A 20,135-nucleotide genomic window follows, 5' to 3' on the forward strand; every position below is an offset into this window, starting at 1 on the left:
CAACCTACTCACTGTACCTCAATCTCATCTATCTCATCACTGATCCCTCAAACACATCCTTTCCCTGGCCTGGAACTCCCTTCCCTTTCATATCCAACAGATAATAATAATAATGTTGGTATTTGTTAAGCGCTTACTATGTGTGGAGCACTGATCTAAGTGCTAGGGGAGATACAGGGTCATCAGGTTGTCCCACGTGAGGCTCACAGACTTAATCCCCATTTTATAGATGAGGGAACTGAGGCCCAGAGAAGTGAAGTGACTTGCCCACAGTCTCACAGCTGATGATCACCCTTCCCTCTTTCAAAACCTTAGTAAAATCACACCTCCTCCAAGAAGCCTGCCTTAATTAAGCTCTGATTTCCCCTACTCCCTCTTCCCCCTGCATCACCTTTGGACTTGGATTTGTACCGTTTATTCACCTCAGCCTCACAGCACTTACGTACACATCCATAATTTATTTTAATGTCTCTCTCCCCCTCTAGGACGTAAGCTCTTTTTGTTTGTTTGCTTCTATGGTACTTGTTAAGTGTCAGACCCTATTCTAGGAGCTGAGGTAGATGCAAGCTGATTAGGCTGGACACAGTCCTTATCCCAGTCCCACAAGGGGCTCAAAGTTTTAATCCCCGAATCACAGACGAGAGAGTAGAAGCAAAGAGAAGGGAAGTGACTTTCCCAGGTCACACAGCAGACAAGTGGCAGAGCTGGGATTAGGACCCAGGCCCTTCTGACTCCCAGTTCCGTGCTTTATCCACTAGGCCAAGCTGCTTGCCCCAAGTTCCTCATGAGTAGGGAACATGTCTACCAACTCTGCTATACTGTACTCTTCTAAACACTTAATACATTGCTTTGAACACAGTAAGGGTTCCATAAATACCATTGATTGATTGTACATAGGTTCTTCAATTCTACATTTAATTGCTTACTTGATGAGTCTATTTCTAAATATTTTTATGCCTGTCCCTGCCATTCGAGTGTATCCTCTTACTGGGCAGGGTTTGCGTAGCTCAAAGAAGCAGCGAGACTAAGTGGAAAGAGCCCGGGCTTGGGAGTCAGAGGTCATTGGTTCTAATCCCGGCTCTGCCACTTGTCAGCTGTGGGACTTTGGGCAAGTCACTTCACTTCTCTGTGTCTCAGTTCCCTCATCTGTAAAATGGGGATTAAGATTGTGAGCCCCATGTGGGACAACCTGATTATCTTGTATCTACCCCAGTGCTTAGAACAGTGCATGGCACATAGTAAGTACTTAACAAATTACCATCATTAGTAGTAGTAGTAGTAGGCTGTCAGTAAACGGTATTCTTATCATCATTCATTTATTCAGTTGAGTTTATTGAGCACTAATTGTGTGAAGAACACTGTACTAAGTACTTGGGAGAGTACAATAATAATAATAATGATGGTATTTGTAAAGTGCTTGCTATGTGCCAAGCACTGTTCTAAGTACTGGGGCAGACACAAGATAATCAGCTTGTCCCACGTAGGGCTCACAGTCTTAATCCCCATTTTACAGATGAGGGAACTGAGGCACAGAGAAGTAAAGTGACTTGCCCAAAGTCACACAGGGGACAAGTGGGGAAGCCAGAATTAGAACCCATGACCTCTGACTCCCAAGCCTGGGCTCTTGCCACTAAGACACGCTATTCCCTGCCCACAGTGAGCCTACAGTCTAGAAGTCTTCCCACCATCATCATCATCAATGACATTTACTGAGCATTTACTGTGTGTCAAGTACTGTGTGTACTAAGCTTTTGGGAGGGTACAGTATAATAGAGTTGGTAGATAAAGGCCTTCCCAGACTAAGCCCCACTTTTCCTCTTCTCCCTTTCCCTTCCCCTGACTTGCTCCCTTTTCTCTTCCCCCCCTCCCAGCCCCACAGCACTTATGTACGCATCTGTCATTTTAATTATTTTCATTGAAGTCTGTCTCCCCAACTTTAGACTGTAAACCCATTTAGGGCAGGGAATGTGACCGTTTGCTGAATTGTACATTCCCAAACACTTAGTACAGTGTTTTGCACACAGTAAGCATTCAATAAATATGATTGAATGAATGAACATGATCCTTGCCCACATCTTCCATAAGCAAACTAAACCCTGGAGAGTATCACTCTGGCCATTTCCATTCCAGCACTGAAGGGAGTGCAGTGTTGGGGAAATGGTGGACATAATACCATTAATTTTTTTTAATTTTTATTATTTTAGTAATATCTGCACTGTACTAAACCCTGGGATTGATACAAGATAATCAGGTTGGACATAGTTCATGTCCCATATGTGGCTCACAGTCTTAATCCCCATTTTACAGATGAGGTAACTGAGAAATTAAATGTCTTGTCTAAGATCAAACAGAAGATAGCTCTTTCCACTACATTACGCTGTTTCTCCAGATCTTCTAAGCCTTCCTAAACTCTGTGTTTTTCTAATTCAGGTAAAATCCAGACCTATATCTGGAAGATCCCAGAGAGATCTGGTCCTGGGCCAGGAGATAGTGACTGTATTCCTTGGGTTTATTCTTCAACAGTGAATCCGGTTAAGGTAAATCCTTCCTTCTCCCATTTTCGTGACACTTCCGGAAATAGATGAACAATTAGAGGAAGGCGAGATCAGTCTGTGACTGAGTCCAGCTGCATGTGAGCTTCCTCCTGAAAACACGGGCACGGCGTTGAGCCTCGAAATTTGGGCTTTCAAAGGGTTAGTCACAGGGTTGCTCAGCACAATTCCATAGGCTCTAAGAGAAGTGTGTTCTAACCGAACAAAAGCTTATCCTAATACTCCTTAACCTCTCAGCTGCCTGACACTGTCGACCATCCCCTCCTCCACACCTCATCTCACCTTGGCTTCGCGGACTTCGTCCTCTCCTGGTTCTTCTCTTATGTCTCTGGCCGGTCATTCTTGGTCTCCTTTGTGGGCTCCTCCTCCCCCTCCCATCCTCTAACTGTTGGGGTTCCTCAAGGGTCATTTCTTGGCCCTCTTCTGTTCTCCATATACACTCACTCCCTCGGCGAACTCATCCGCTCTCACGGCTTCAACTGTCATCTCTATGCAGATGACACACAGATCTCCATCTCCTCCCCTGTCCTCTCCCCCTCCCTTCAGGCTCGCATCTCCTCCTGCCTCCAGGACGTCTCTACCTGGATGTCTGCCCGCCACCTACAACTCAACATGACCAAAACTGAGCTCCTCATCTTCCCTCCCAAGCCCTGTCCTCTTCCTGACTTCCCTATCACTGTGGATGGTACGACCATCCTTCCCGTCTCTCAGGCCCGCAACCTAGGTATCATCTATGACTCCACTCTCTTGTTCAGCCCCCACATCAGATCCATCACCGAGACCTGCCGGTCTCACCTTTATAATATCGCCAAGATCCACCCTTTCCTCTCCACCCAAACGGCTATCTTACTGTTACGGGCTCTCGTTATATCCCAGCTGGATTATTGTGTCAACCTGTTCTCTGTTCTCCCTTCCTCCTCTCTCTCCTCGCTCCAGTCTATACTTCACTCCACTGCCCGGCTCATCTTCCTGCAGAAACGCTCTGGGCATGTCACTCCCCTTTTTAAAAACCTCCAGTGGCTGTCTATCGATCTCCGCACAAAACAAAAACTTCTTACTCTAGGCTTCAAGGCTCTCCATCCCCTTGCCCCCTCCTACCTCTCCTCCCTTCTCTCTTTCTACTGCCCAGCCCACACACTCCGCTCCTCTGCCGCCCACCTCCTCACCATCCCCTGTTCTCGCCTATCCCGCCGTCGACCCCCCGGCCACGTCCTCCCGCGGTCCCGGAATGCCCTACCTCCTCACCTCCACCAAACTAATTCTCTTGCCCTCTTCAAAACCATACTTAGAGCTCACCTCCTCCAAGAGACCTTCCCAGACTGGACTCCCCTTTTCCCTCTGCTCCCTCTGCTCCCCCTCTACCACCCCTTCACCTCTCCTCAGCTAAGCCCTCTTTTCCCCCCTTTCCCTCTGCTCCTCCTCCTCTCCCTTCCCTTCCCCACAGGACTGTACTCGTCCGCTCAACTGTATATATTTTCATTACCCTATTTATTTTGTTAATGAGATGTACATCCCCTTGATTCTATTTATTTGCTATTGTTTTAATATGTTCATCCCCTTGATTCTATTTATTGCTATTGTTCTTGTCTGTCCATCTCCCCCGATTAGACTGTAAGTCCGTCAAAGGGCAGGGACTGTCTCTATCTGTTACCGATTTGTAAATTCCATGCGCTTAGTACATTGCTCTGCACATAGTAAGCGCTCAATAAATACTATTGAATGAATGAATGTATGAAACAAAACCCTCTGAACCTCTTAAAAGCTCAAGAAATGATGCAGTACTTGAAAACTGTTGGGCGACAAGATCGTTTTTCCAACAGTTCAACTACTCCCAAATTCCCTCCCTTGCTATGAGACCTTGGGCAAGTCATTTAACTTCTCTGTGCCTCAGTTTCTTCAACAGCAAAGTAGGGATTCAATACCCTTTCGCCCTCAGACTTGACTGTGAGCCCCCTGTGGGATAGGGACTGTATCTGATCTGATTAGCTTGCATCTCCTCCAGCACTTAAAACAACACAAATTCCCTTCCACCCTCTCCTCCACTTTCAAATCCTCCTCCTTTGACTCCTTCCTCCACTCCAAGAGCCCATCTGCTCTGGGCCAGAGAGTCCGCCCAGATGGGGTTCACTTTGCCCAGTGAATCCCAAGGCAAGGGGGCAAGGCAGCAATATGGTGCTTCTGAAGGGGTGATTTTACTGCAGCCAGAGTAGAAGTGGAGTGGAGGATGCTGCTCCAGGGCCTACAGGTATCTGCCTCTCCATCAGCCTTCTGTCTCAGGCCTCTAACTGGATTTTAGGTTACCCTGGTAAGAAAGAAGCGCGAAGCAGCATGGCCTAGTGGATAGATCATGGACCTGGGAATCGAAAGGACCTGGGTTCTAATCCCAGCTCCTCCACTTGTCTGCTGTGGGACCTTGGGCAAGTCACTTCACTTCTCTGGGCCTCAATTTCCTCATCTGTAAAATGGGGATCAGTCAATCAATCGTATTTATTAAGCACTTACTCTGTGCAGAGTAAGTGAATGGGAGAGTATACTATAACAGTAAACAGACACATTCTCTGCCCACAGAGAGCTCACAGTCTAGCAGGGACATTAAGGGTATTTGTTAGCACCTGCCATGGGTCAAGCCCCATTTTAAGTGCTGGAGGAGATACAAGTTAATCAGATCAGATACAGTCCCTGTCCCACATGGGGGCTCACAGTCAAGTATGAGGGTGACCGGGTACTGAATCCCTACTTTGCAGTTGAAGAAACTGAGGCACAGAGAAGTTAAATGACTTGCCCAAGGTCTCACAGCAAGCAAGTGGAGGAACTGAGATTAGAACCCAGGTTCTGTGGTTCCCTCGGCCATGATTTCATCCACTACGTTATGCTGCTTCCCATTTGACTTGCCTTACAGTTGTGCAAAGCAGGCCAAATGGCATTTGTTTCCAGAGAAATGTTTCCCGGTTCGAGGAGATTCTGAAAAGGGAGCATCGGACACTACTCTCAGATGAAGCCAGACATTGAATGAATGAATGGATGAATGAATTAGAATGCCCATTTGACACTTATGTGGGCAGTTGCAACACCCTTCAGTGAGCTCATCCAGCAGGAGAACGTTTTCTGAGTAGAGCTTGCAACTGTTATCTTTTCTCTGTGAATTGCTATTTGGGCCTATCTTGTGGCCAGATCTTGGCTGGGTCGCTGATATGGGAAGATTTTGTGCCCCAGACTGCTGCAGACCAAACCCACGGTTAACTCTGAATTTATGTTTGCAGGATCTCGCCAGCGGATTAATAGGCTCTCTGATCGTCTGCCGCAAGTACACTTCGGAATTTAGGAACAGAGTACATTTGGTCCTTCTCTTTCTGATTTTTGATGAGAATCTGTCCTGGTACTTTGATGAAAATATCAAGACCTATTCAGATCACCCAGAGAAAGTGAACAAAAAAGATCCAAATTTTGTCCTGAGCAATAAAATGCACGGTAATGTCAGCCAGAATCTGATTTTACAAACCAGACCCTTCTGTGGCTATTCTGATTTTCAAAGTTAACCTGGGGGCAATATTAACTATCAATGCAGCTGAACTTTTAATGAACATTTCTTATTTTAAGGTGTTTTTAAGAATTGGATAAGAGATGTGTTTTAGAAGCAGTTACTAAAAATTATAGTATTTGTTAATAGCTTACAGGGGGTCAAGCGCTGTACTAAACTTTGGGGTAGGTACTAGATAATCAGTTTGGACACAGACCCAGTCCCAAGTGAGGCTCGCAGTCTAAGTAGGAGGGAGAATAGGTATTGAATCCCCATTTTACAGATGAGGGACCCAAAGGACCAGAAAAGTAAAATGATTTGCCCAAGATCACACAGCAGACAAGTGGCAGAACCAGGATCAGAATGCAGGTGCTCTGACTCCCAGGCCCATGTTCTTTCAACTAGGCCACGGTGCTTAGCATTTTAAATTCAAACCTTGTTAAAATCCAAATCTAGCTCTGAGCCCAGTACTCCCCTGAATGAGGTAAAGGATAAGGAAAGCTATTTCCGGCTGCTCTGGCAAAATTTCCCGACAGCTCAGTTGGGATCAATCAGTTAATCTTTCAGTGGTATGACTGAGTACTTACTGTGTGCAGAGTACTGTATTATGTGTTTGGGAGAGTACAAGGTAACAGAGTTGGTAGACACACTGCCCACGAGCTTACAGTCTAGAGGACCCTTCTGCACTGATATCTTTAATTGCATGGCATGATCAGAGTTACAAATCCGAGCTTGGGAACCTAGCTGTACATGCCCAGTGGAATACAAAATGGCAGCTTAATTCCACGGCACCAATTTAATTAAACTGATACCTAAAAGCATAGCACAAGAACGAGTTAGGTCCATCAACTTTGAATGAAGCAGTGCACGTATCCTGGGATACTTTTGAGAGGAAGTCTGATCTGTCTACTTTCATGGAATCCTTGAAAAAAAATACATATATATGGTATATGTGTGTGGGGGTATTTACTCATTCATTCAATAGTATTTATTGAGCGCTTACTATGTGCAGAGCACTGTACTAAGTGCTTGGAATGTACAATTCAGCAACAGATATGCACATATATATCATATAAGTATATAAAATGTGTATATATTGGTATATATTCATTCATTCATTCAATAGTATTTATTGAGCACTTACTATGTGCAGAGCACTGTACTAAGCGCTTGGAATGAACAAGTCGGCAACAGATAGAGACAGTCCCTGCCGTTTGATGGGCTTACAGTCTAATCGGGGGAGACGGACAGACAAGAACAATGGCAATGGTATATATGGTATATTGGTATGTGTATATATCATATAAGTATATAAAATGTATATACACATGCGAATATATATACACAGATATATATCATATATATTTCATATATTTTGTATATAATATAGTTTAGATAAATGTGTATATATTGGTATATATGGTATATTGGTATATATTGGTATGTGTATGTATCATATAAGTATATAAAATGTATATACACATGCGAATATATATACACAGATATATATCCTATATATTTCATATATTTTGTATATAATATAGTTTAGATATATTGTATTATATTATATTATATCATATTATATTATAATGATGCCTAAGCATGGCTCAGTGGAAAGAGCCTGGGCTTCGGAGTAGGAGGTCATGGGTTCGACTCCCGGCTCTGCCGCTTGTCATTTGTGTGACTGTGGGCAAGTCACTTCACTTCTCTGTGCCTCAGTTACCTCATCTGTAAAATGGGGATTAACTGTGAGCCTCACGTGGGACAACCTGACTACCCTGTATCTACCCCAGCGCTTAGAACAGTGCTCTGCACATAGTAAGCGCTTAACAAATAACAACATTATTATTATTATTATATATTGTGTATATAGTATATTATATGTTTATATGGTATATTTATATGGGTATGTTTATTATTATGCTATTGTTATTTATTATGTATATATATAAAAAGTTCCCTAAACATAGGCAACAGTTTTTTAAAAGGTTGGAAAAACTGCTCTAGGAAATGATTTAAAGCAATACAGCAGCGTTGCACTATATCGCCCTCTACTGGTAGAATATGGTCAATGCAACCCCCTCTTCCCACAAAGTCCCCAACTGGCTCCTGGGGACAAACTGGGGGACTTCACAGTTCAAGAAAATATTTTGGTCAATCAGCCAATAAATTCAACAAGTTCAATAAATGCTTACTTTGTGCAAAGCACTGAACTAAACACTGGGGAGAGCGATTTATAGAACGCGTCAGGAGACGTGATCCCTTCCCTCAAGGAGCCGCAGACCTTCGTTGCCTTCTTTTTCATCTCGTCATTAAAACCTTAACTGACTATTCCTTTCCTAGCCATCAATGGAAGGATGTTTGGAAACAACCAAGGCCTGGTTCTCCATGTTGGAGATAAAGTGAACTGGTACCTGATAGGTATGGGCAGCGAATTGGACCTGCACACGGTACATTTCCACGGCCACAGCTTCGAGTACGAGGTAAATCGGCAACTGACGATTTCATTCTCCTTGGACTGGGCGGATTCAGTGGGGAAATTATAGATCATATGGAGGCGCGTCTAAGATCGAAAGATTTACTGAGTCGAAATGACCGTATACCCAGGCTCGTGGGCTGAACTGGTCCTCCGCAGCCTCCACTCAGCTTCTAATCTGGACTGTCTACACCATCCAAGAGAAGCAGGGTGGCCTGGTGGATAGGGAATGGGCCCGGGAGTCAGAAGGACCTGGGTTCTAATTCCGCCTCTGCCAGGTGTCCACTGTGTGACCTTGGGCAAGTCATCATTTCACTTCTCTGTGCCTCAGTTACCTCATCTGGAAAATAAGGATCAATATTGTGAGCCCCATGATCGAGAGGGACTGTGTCCAACCTGATTAACTTGTATCTACCTTGGGGCTTAGTGCATTGCCTGGCACAGAGTGAGTGTTTAACAAATGGCATAAAAAAGTCAGGTGGAATAAACAGTTTTAATAATAGTGGTATTTGTTAGACGCTTACTCTGTGCCAAGTAGTCTAGAGAAGCAGCGTGGCTCAGTGGAAAGAGCATGGGCTTGGGAGTCAGAAGTCATGGGTTCGAATCCCAGCTCTACCACTTGGCAGCTGTGTGACTGTGGGCAAGTCACTTAACTTCTCTGTGTCTCAGTTACCTCATCTGTAAAATGGGGATTAAGACTGTGAGCCTCATGTGGGACAACCTGATTACTCTGTATATCCCAGCACTTAGAACAGTGCTCTGCACCTAGTAAGCGCTTAACAAATACCAACATTATTATTATTAAGCACTGGAATAGATGCAAGACAATCAGGTCAGAAACAGTTCCTGTCCCACATGGGGCTCACAGCCTCACGGGGAAGGAGAACAGAAATTGAATCCCCAATTTATGGATAGGCAACTGAAGCACAGAGAAGTTTAGTGACTTGTCTATAGTCATCTAGCACGCAAGTGGCGGAACTGCAGTTAGAATCCAGGTTTTCTGCCTCCCAGGGCTGTGCTCCTTCCACTAGGCTAGCTGCTTCCCTGTTTTTCAAAGACCTTGGGTAAAGAGAATCTATAACTTCCCTCCACCAACCACGTGACTAACAAGGAAGTCTAGCTAAATCTGACCTGTTGCAGTCACTAGTAAAGGCATCCACAGAACAAGCTTTCTTCTGTAAAGATTCAAATCCTTTTCCTTTTGGACTGTCATCTGAAAAAAGCTAACCAGATCTTCCTCCTAAAAAATCCTCCAGAAACAGAAAACGAATGATGAGGGTCCCGACCTCCATCTTGTCAAGGAGCATCTCCCAGAGAATGGGTGGGACTGAGCAGAACAGGACAGGAGGGCGATTCTGCCCCAGAGCTCTCTGCCTTGTTACCCTCCTCCCTGCTTCAAATCTTCTTTCTTCACTTTCCACAACCAATATCCCTCCCTGTTTCAGTTCCCTCCTGCTGTGGTCTATTTTCCTCACCCAGTCCACCCAGCAGAGCTGCGTTGCTGTAAGCATTGATTTAGTGGTGGGTGAACCGACAGCACTCCAGGCCTTGTTGGTAATCCTCCTTGCCATTTGATGCTGAGGAAGACTTTAAAGGAACATTGGAAACGGTCAGTCATATTTATTGAGCCCTTACTGTGTGCAGAGCACTGTATTAAGCACTTAGGAGAGTACAAGACAATAATAAACAGACATATTCCCTGCCCACAACGAGTTTACAGTGTAGACACTGCTTTAGGGCTTGGATGGGTCTTTAGTAGTAGGTTGTAGCTGTTGAGGCTTTGTTTTTCTTTGGTTTTTTGGGTTGCTTTTTTTTTGGCGGGTTGGGGAGGGAGTTGGTACTTGTTTAATGCTTACTATGTGGCAGGAATTGTGCTAAACGCTGGGGTAGAAACAAAATAATCAGGTTGGACACCCAGTTCTTGTTCTACATGGGGTTCATAATCTACATCAGAGAGAGGAGGATTTGATCCCCATCTTACAAAATGAGGTAACTGAGTCATGGAGAAGCAATGTGACTTGCCTACCAAGGTCATACAGCAGGCAAATGGCAGATCCAGGATTAGAACCCAAGTCCTCTGACTTCCAGGTCCATGCTCCTTAATAATACTAATTATTATTATTATGGTATTTAAGTGCTTACTATGTGCCAAGCACTGTTCTAAGCGCTGGGGTAGATACAAGGTAATCACGTTGTCCCACGTGGGGCTCACAGTCTTCATCCCTATTTTACAGATGAGACCACTGAGGCCCAGAAAAGTGAAGGTACTTGCCCAGAGTCACACAGCTGACAGGTGGCGGAGCCTGGATTAGAACAAATGACCTCAGATTCCCAAGCCTGTGCTCTTTCCACTAAGCCACGCTGCTTCTCCTAGCACAAGGAGGTTTCCATTGCAGAGAGCTGAACACAGTCTCTGTTCACTGAATACCGTACTGACTAATGGATTGATTCATTCATTCATATTAACGTCTGTCTCCCCTTCTAGACTGTAAGCTCATTATGGTCATTAATAATAATAATGTTGGTATTTGTAAAGCGCTTACTATGTGCAAAGCACTGTTCTAAGCGCTGGGGGAGATACAGGGTAATCAGGTTGTCCCATGTGAGGCTCACAGTTAATCCCCATTTTACAGATGAGGTAACTGAGGCACAGAGAAGTTAAGTGACTTGCCCACAGTCACACAGCTGACAAGTGGCAGAGCTGGGATTTGAACTCATGACCTCTGACTCCCAAGCCTGTGCTCTTTCCACTGAGCCACACTGGTGTTCTACTCTCCCAAGTGCTTAGTACAGTGCTCTGCACATGGTAAGCACTCAATATATACAATTAATTGATGGATTGATCATAAGCCTATTTCTAACACCATCTTGCATCACTCTCAGTGTATTCCCAAGCATAGCAGCAGAAAATCTGTGGAACAGAGCAGACTAAACAAGCAGCTTTGCTTCATTCTGGCTGAGATGGGGAAAGCGTCAGGCAAGATTCTTACTACTCAGGCACATCCAAACATTCCAACAAGGAATAGCCTAAGGAGCTATGCTATGAAAGAGAGAGGCAGTGTTGCCTAATGGGTGGAGCATAGGCCTAGGAGTCAGAAAGACCTGGGTTCTAATTCCGGCTCTGCTACTTGTCTGCTGTGCGACCTTGGCTTACTTCTCTAGGCCTCAGTTCCCTCATCTTTTCATTCATTCATTCATTCATTCATATTTATTGAGCATTTACTATGTGCAGAGCAGTGTACTAAGCACTTGGAAGAGTACAGTATAAAAATAAACAGACATATTCCCTGCTCACAGCGAGGTTACATTTTAGAGACAGACATTAATATAAAGAAATAAATTACAGATATGTAAATAAGTGCTGAGGGGCTGGAGGGAGGGGGATTAATGAAAGGAGTAAGTTAGGTCAACACAGAAGGGAGTGGGAGAAGAAGAAATGAGGGCTTGGTCAAGTAAGGCCTCTTGGAGGAGATGATCCTTCAATAAAGCTTTGAAGGGAGAGAGAGTAATCTGTCAGATATGAGAAGGGAGGGTGTTCCAGACCAGAGGTAGGTTGTAGGAGTGAGACTGGCAGCAAGATAGGTAAAAATGAGGTACAGTGAGAAGGTTAGCATTAGAGGAGCGAAATATGCGGACTGAGTTGTAGAAGGAGAGTAGTGAGGTGGGGTTGCAGGGGACAAGTTTATTGAGTGTTTAAAGCCAATGGTGAGGAGTTTCTGTTTGATGCAGAGGTGGATGGGCAACCACTGGAGATTCTTAAGAAGCAGGGAAACATGCTCTGAACATTTCTGTAGAAAAATGATGCAGGCAGCAGAATGAAGTATGGACTGGAGTGGAGAGGGACAGGAGGCAGGGAAGTCAGCAAGGAGGCTGATACAGTAATCAAGGTAGGAGAGGATAAATGCTTGAATTAAAATGGTAGGAATTTGAATGGGGAAAAAAGGACAGATTTTAGTGGTTGAGAAGGTGGAATTGATGGAATTTAGTGATGGATTGAATAGGTGGGTCGAATGAGAGAGAGGAATCAAGGATAACGCCAAGATTATGAGCTTTTGAGACAGGGAGGTTGGAGGTGCCATCTACAATGATGGGAAAGTTAAGGGGGGGACAGGAATTGGGTAGGAAGATAAGAAGTTCAGCTTTAGGCATATTAAGTTTGAAGTGACGGGAGGACATCCAAGTAGAAATGTTTTGAAGGCAGGAGGAAACGTGAAACTGCAGAGAGGGAGAGAGAGCAGGGTTAGAGATGTAGACTTGGGTATCATCCTCACAGAGGTGGTAGTTGAAGCCATGCGAGTGAATGAGTTCTCCAAGGGAGTGGATGAAGATGGAAAATAGAAGGGGACCCAAAATTGAACCTTGAGGGATCCCATTTTACAGATTTACAGAGGAGGTAACAGAGGCACCGAGAAGTGAAGTGGCTTGCCCAAGGTCACCCAGCAGACAAGTAGCAGAGCCGGGATTAGAGGCCATGACCTTCTGATTCCCAGGCCCGAGCTCTATCCACTAGGGCACGCTGCTTCCATTGTCATGGGGAGCGGCAAGTCTTTGTTGTTGCATTACCTTCTTTACCACAAGTAATTTTTTTCTGAGTCATTTTCATCAAACAAGACTTATTTTATTTTTTATGGTATTTATTAAGTGTTTGTTATGTGCCAGGAACTGTACTAAGCACTAGGGTAGATACAAGACAGTCAGGTTGAACACAGTCCATGTCCCACATGGGCTCACAGTCAAGTCCCATTTTACAGTGAGGTAACTGAGGCACAGAGAAATTGAGTGACTTGCCCAAGGTTGCACAGCAGACAAATGGTGAAGCCGAACCCAGGCCCTTCTGACTCCTAAGCCAGTGCTCTATCCACTAGACCACACTGCTGCTCTCGATTCTCATTAACATGTTGATATTTCATGACTCAGTGACAATTTTCAGTCCATTCTTTGGTTTCTCTCTTTAAATGTGCTGCGAGGTTAAGATTCACCAGACACAATCCTCTGGTGAGCTGTTTTTGAGTTTAATGAGGTAGGTGATGGGTTGGATACCTTTTCCTAGTTCCTTCTACACTCAGAGTGAACAGCGTGTTCTTTAAAAAAGCTATTCAGATGCCCAATACTAGGATTGGAGGACCTTAGAATCTCAGGTCTACAAAATCAATCAGTGGTATTTATTGAGCACTTACTGTATGCAGGGCAGTGTACTAAACGCTTGGGAGAGTACGCCAGATTTGATAGATATGTTCCCCGCTCACGACGAGCTTACAGTCTAGCTTGTGAGTTTGCGACTCAAATACTAAAATGGGAGAGGACAGACAGCTAGAGGAGAAAATATTCAGTTATGCTTCTGAAACTTTTCCTTGTCAGGCCTGCTTTCTACTCCTTCGTAGTTTTGGTGCTCTTCTGTTGACCCCTTCAAATTTCTCCACATCTACCTTGAAATGAAGTGTGAAATCTTGACAGGGTGTTCTAGGGGCCACCAGAAATGAACTTAGCAGCAGGATTGCAGCCCGACTTCCTCGTGTCATCCTCTCTGAAAGCCCTCCAAGACTCATTCTGGACTCATTTCAAGTCATGGTCCACTCTGACCCCGAGGTCCTTTCCTTCTGTCCCGATGGCAGACAAATTAGTCCTGGTCAATCCCCCTTGTTTCGAGTCACATGTACAATTTCCAGTCTTATCTCAGGACACCTAAAATTGGGTGAGAGGGTTTTTTTTCCTGGGATTTTGATGAGAGAAATGCCCACTGATAGACCTGAATCTGACCCTGGTGCCAAACCAACATTTGAAGGGTGAATAGAAGCACTAGGGGCACAGGAGTATGTGGAATCACATGCCACTAGTTCCCTCTGAGATTTGGTTCTGGGCACCCTAATACGCGGCATATCTACCTGCCTGACTTTCCAGTCCTGAGTCCTGTTCCCTTGTACGGCTGCCCAGGGAGACCTCAAGGACATCCCTGGAATCCAGGAGGGCCGAGAGCGGATGAGGGGAAGCAGCTGGGTTTAGTGGAAAGAGCACAGGCTTGGGAGTCCGAGAACCTTGGTTCTAATCCCAGCTCTCCTACTTGTCTGCTGTATGACCTTGGGCAACCCATTTAATTTCTCTGTACCTCAGCTACCTCATCTGTATAAAGGGGATTAAGATTGTGAGCCCCAAGTGGGACAACCTGATTACCTTGTATCTACCCCAGTGCTTAGAACGGTGCTGGGCACATAGTAAGCACTTTACAAATACCACAATTAATTAATTAATTAGGGGAGCACCGCAAAGCTCCCAGTCCTCCTGGGCAGCTCCTGTCAATCAGACAGATCCTTAGACCAATCAGCAGGCTCACTTGAGCCCATGATCTCATTGACAAAATTCCCGTCAACTCATCCCCAAACAAACAACCTTTAACTGATCTAAGGGAATTGTGGCCAAAGTTACTAGTTTGATTGCAACTTTGGAAGCCATTGGTTAGTTTTCCAAACGAGCATCGGTTTTTGCCCTGTGCAGACTTGGCCAGGACGGCCTGCCTGTGTGTCTGTGAGCCGCTGATCTTTGGACAAATAGACCTTCCGGTCAGTGGTGCAATCTCTCATTTCACTGTTGCCGGACATTGGCTTTCCGGCTTCCCTAACTAATGATGGGATGGTCAAATGGAACCTGGAGAAATTGCATCAAATGCTTCCTTTTGGTCTGCAAGTCTAGCCTCTCTAACCCTCAGCCACCCTCACCCACCTCGGTGGTTATACCACTACCTGGGTGGCAGGACCCTGGTGCTGGGAGAAAATACACAGGTGGGAATTAGACACGGTCCCCATCCTTTGAGGGGCTCACAATCTAAGAGTTTAAGTGGAGAGAAGGGACTGGAGACAGACACATCTGGAGTGATGAAACACTGAAACACCACACAAATACACAAAATAGGACTGAAATCTTAGCAGGGGTGGAGGAGTCTGAGAGCATGTAGGAATGGTTATTTTAAGTCAGTCAATCAATCATATTTATTGAGCACTTACTGTGTGTAGAGCACTGTGCTAAGCACCTTGGAGAGTACAGTATAACAGAGATTGGTAGACACATTCTCTGCCCATATCTTATCCCGTCCTGGCAGGCACAGAACATGCTGGGAGCAACTCTTTTCAGTGGCAGGAGAGAAGGCAGAGTTGCCGAGGATGATTCTCTCGGTGGCAGTGAGGGTCCGAGAACTTGGGGGAGCAGCTTTGTATGAACGTAGTATATATTACTGGAATTTCCTTTCCCAAATTTCCACACACTTCTGCAGTTTGTGAGCCCACTTCGAATTGTACCTCCACTCCCTGCAAGTGAGGAGAACAGGACATTTCTCTTGACCAATGGTTCCTAGTAGAAATAATAATAATAATGTTGGTATTTGTTAAGCACTTACTATGTGCCGAGCACTGTTCTAAGCGCTGGGATAGACACAGGGGAATCAGGTTGTCCCACGTGGGGCTCACAGTCTTAATCCCCATTTTACAGATGAGGTAACTGAGGCACCAAGAAGTTAAGTGACTTGCCCAAAGTCGCACAGCTGACAAGTGGCCGAGCCGGGATTCAAACCCATGATCTCTGACTCCAAAGCCCGTGCTCTTTCCACTGAGCCACGCTGCTTTCATAATCATTTAGAAATAATGTCGCCACTCGTTCCCTGGTGCTCGGCCCATCCGCCCTCCCCATGGCAAACAATGGCTTGGGGAAGAGATGGACTGTTAGGTACACGAGGCCGCATAAACCCACCCAATGTTTAATTAAAGCACTTGTATCAATACAGATCTGCTGAACCGAGGGGAATTTCCAAACCAAACATTTCACCAAGGACTGAGCAGGTGGCCTTGACTTTTGGGGGCCTTGGGATAGGTTCCCTGTGGACCAAATGGAATTAACAAAATGAATGTTGGTCTGAAAGACAAAGGCAGTTTCATTAATATCAATCAATCCATCATACTTGTGAAGCGCTTACTATGTACAGAACACTGTACTAAGCGCTTGGGAAAGTGCAATGCAACAGATTAGCAGACACTATCCCTGCTCTTCACAACTGTACAGTCTGGACCCGAGTTCCCCTCCCTTCCACTGGATTGGAGGAGAGCGGTGTTAGGGATCGACGCCCTTGTTGGTACATTCTGTGGGATGGAACCAGTGAGCCACAGGCCTCTGGCTCTCTGGGGTCCTGGCCTCTCTGGTCTTCCCTCCTCTTCCCTGCCATCCTCCAGCCTGGTGTGACCATCCAAATCCAAAGGGGTTCTGGCTTAACGTTGAGGCTACATGCTCAGAGCACTGTGAAGACAATTTGTTGCCGAACTGTACATTCCAAATGTGTTAGTACAGTGCTCTGCACATAGTAAGCGCTCAGTAAATACTATTGAATGAATGAATGAATGAATGAAACAGTGAAAACACTCCTGGGGACTCAGTCCTTCTCCTAATAATAATATTCATTCAGTTGTATTTACTGAGTGCTTACTGTGTGCAGAGCACTATACTAAGTGCTTAATGGCCTAGTGGAAAGAATGCAGGCCTGGGAGTCAGAGGACTTAGGTTCTAGTCCTTCCTCTGCCACTTGTTTGCTGTGTGAACTTGGGCAAGCCATTTAACATCTCTCTGCCTCAGTTACCTCATCTGGAAAATGGGGATTAAGACTGTGAGCCCCACGTGGGACAGCCTGATTACGTTGTATCTACCCCCGTGCTTAGAACAGTGCTTGGCACATAGCTAGCGCTTAACAAATACCATCATTATCATTATTATTATTATTATTTAAGTGCTTATAATGTGCCAAGCAGTGTTCTAAGCACGGGGATAGATGCAAGGTAATCAGGTTGTCCCATCTGGGGTTCACAGTCTTAATCCCCATTTTACAGATGAGGTAACTGAGGCATAGAAAAGTTGAGTGGCTTCCCCAAGGTCATACAGCAAACAAGTGCAGAGCTGGGATTAGAACCCACTTCTCTGACTCCCAAGCCTGTGCTCTTTCCATGATGATCCTCTACACTCCCTTACCTGGAACCTCACATATTTGTTGCTTCTATTATCATTATTATTACTCTTATTACTAATATTAAATCTGTGCTTACAGTGCTCCTAAAAGTGATAATAATAATAACAATAATTATGGTATTTAAGCGCTTACTATATGTCAGGTACTGTACTAAGCACTGGGGTAAATACAAGATAATCAAGTTGGACACAATCCCTATCCCACATGGGGCTCATAGTCTTAGTAGGAGAGAACAGAATTTAATCCCTGGTTTACAGATGAGGAAATGGAGGCTAGAGAAGTGAAGTGAGTTGCCCAGGGTCACACAGCGGACAAATGGCAGAGCTGGGATTAGAACCCGTGTCTTCTGATTCGCAGGCCCATGGTCTTTCCACTAGGCCACACTGCTTCCCAGCCTAACCTGTAAGCCTCAGTTCCGGCCCTGTCCTCTCCTGGAATTCTGTTAGACTTCCATGTCTTCCCTTATTGATAAACATTGACAACGTGTTCTCCCCAAAGCAAACAACAGCTTGGGGAGGGATAAACACTCCACCCACTGTTTAATTAAATTGTTTGTACCAGTACGGTTCATTTTGCTGAACTGAGGGGAGTGTCCAAGCCAAACATAAACCTTTTCTCTCCTAGAAATGGACCTGCTCCATCCAGCAACTGTCAGACCCTGTGACCCTGCTGTCTGAGCGCTGTCTACCTCTTCCCTCAGCTCCCTCTGCCTTCAAGTCTTGATGGGAATTAGTCACATCCACCATCACTAGAGAAGTAGCATGGCCTAGTGGATAGAACATGGACCTGGGAATCAGAATGACCTGGGTTCTAATCCCGGCTCTGCCACTGGTCTGCTCTGTGACTGCGGGCGAATCACTTTACTTCTCCGGGCCACAGTTACCGCCTCTGTAAAATGGGAATCGAGACCGTGAGCCCCATGTGGTAAAGAAACTGTATCCAATTCGATTAGCGTGTACCTACGCCAGTGCCCAATACAGTGCCTGGTACATAGTAACCGTTTAATGAATACCACAAACGTTATTAGTGGCTACCCCTAGTGGCATCTGTCTCAACTTCCCAGCATCAGAACCCTTTCTAAAAGTCTACAGCGAAAGAATGTGATGTCAGCCTAAAAATCTGCAGCAAAAGAGTGTGATGTCAGCCTAAAAATCTACAGCGAAAGAGTGTGATGTCACCTGGGCAGTCCATCAATCTATAGTGTTCGTTGAGCATTCATTCCATGCAGAACATCGCATTAAGCGCTTGGAAGACTGATGAAGCAAATGTTGTTTACTCTTTCCTCGAAGCACACGGGAAGGTACCATTCCGACGTCTTTGACCTCCCTCCAGGGACGTACCAAACGGTGGTGATGTTTCCACAAGATGTCGGGACGTGGCTATTTCACTGCCATGTCGGCGAGCACATTGCTGGAGGGATGGAAGCCACATACACCGTACTCCCGAAGGAAGGTAAGACTGCTGCTTCTGGGGTGCCGTAGAAGCCGCTAAAATATTTTAAGAGGATAATTTGCTGCCTCAACCCACCAGGTGGCTGGGAACCTGGTAGTTCATTCATTTAATTGAATTTATTGAGTGCTTACTGTGTGCAGAGCACTGTACTAAGTGCTTGGGAGAGTATGATATAATAATAAACAGAAGCATTGTCTGCCCACAAAGAGCTTATAAGTCTGACACATCCACTCCCAACTTAATAATAGTTATAATTATGATATTTATTCAGCAGTTATCATGTGGCAAGCCCTGTTCAGCCCTGGGCTCCATACAAAACAAGCAGATTGGACACACTCCTTGTCCCACATAAGGTTCACAGTCTAAGGAAGAGGAAAAACAGCTATCTCATCCCATTTCATTCATTCAGTCGTATTGATTGAGCGCTTACTGTGTGCAAAGCACTGTACTAAGCATTTGGAAAGTACAATTCGGCAACAGAGACAATCCCTATCCAACAACGGGCTCACAGTCTAGAAGGGGGAGACAGACAACAAAACAAGTAGACACAGGTGTCAATACCATCAAAATAGACATATAGAATCATAGATAAATGTGCACATCATAATAAATAATAAATACAAATATATACAAGTGCTGTGGGGAGGGGAAGGAGGTAGAGTAGAGGGAGGGAGTAGGGGCAATGGGGAGAGGAGGGGGAGCAGAGGAAAAAGGAGGGCTCAGTCTGGGAAGGCCTCCTGGAGGAGGTGAGCCCCATTTTTAATCAATCACATTTATTGAGCACTTACTGTGTCCAGAGAACTATATTAAGCACTGGGAGAGTACAGTATGACAGAGTTGGTAGACATATTTCCTGCCCACCAGAAGCTTACAGTCTAGAGGGGGAGAGAGACATTAACATAAATAAATTTTGGATATGTACATAAGTACTGTGGGGCTGAGGGAGGGGTGACTAAATGGTGCGAATCCAAGTACACAGGTGATACAGAAGGGAGGGGGAGAAGAGGAAATGAGGACTTAGTCAGCAAAGGCCTCTTGGGGGAGAGATGTGCCTTGGAAAAGACTTTAAAGTTGGGGAGAATGATCATCTGATCAATATTGCAGCGTGGCTCAGTGGAAAGAGCCTGGGCTTGGGAGTCAGAG

At 45.2% G+C, this 20,135-nt stretch overlaps 1 protein-coding gene across 1 annotated transcript in view; it reads left to right on the plus strand.

Moving 5' to 3' along the window:
• LOC100077339 (ceruloplasmin) overlaps positions 1 to 19,021 on the plus strand; it is a 54,036-nt gene extending 35,015 nt beyond the window's left edge. Inside the window, 4 exon segments of the mRNA XM_039914040.1 lie at positions 2,431 to 2,537; positions 5,813 to 6,020; positions 8,413 to 8,552; positions 18,830 to 19,021. Of these exon segments, the coding sequence (XP_039769974.1) occupies positions 2,431 to 2,537; positions 5,813 to 6,020; positions 8,413 to 8,552; positions 18,830 to 19,021 (647 nt within the window).
• Positions 19,022 to 20,135: the final 1,114 nt, after the last annotated feature.

Source organism: Ornithorhynchus anatinus, chromosome 1 (assembly GCF_004115215.2).
Source record: "Ornithorhynchus anatinus isolate Pmale09 chromosome 1, mOrnAna1.pri.v4, whole genome shotgun sequence".
Classification (NCBI taxonomy): Eukaryota; Metazoa; Chordata; class Mammalia; order Monotremata; family Ornithorhynchidae; genus Ornithorhynchus; species Ornithorhynchus anatinus.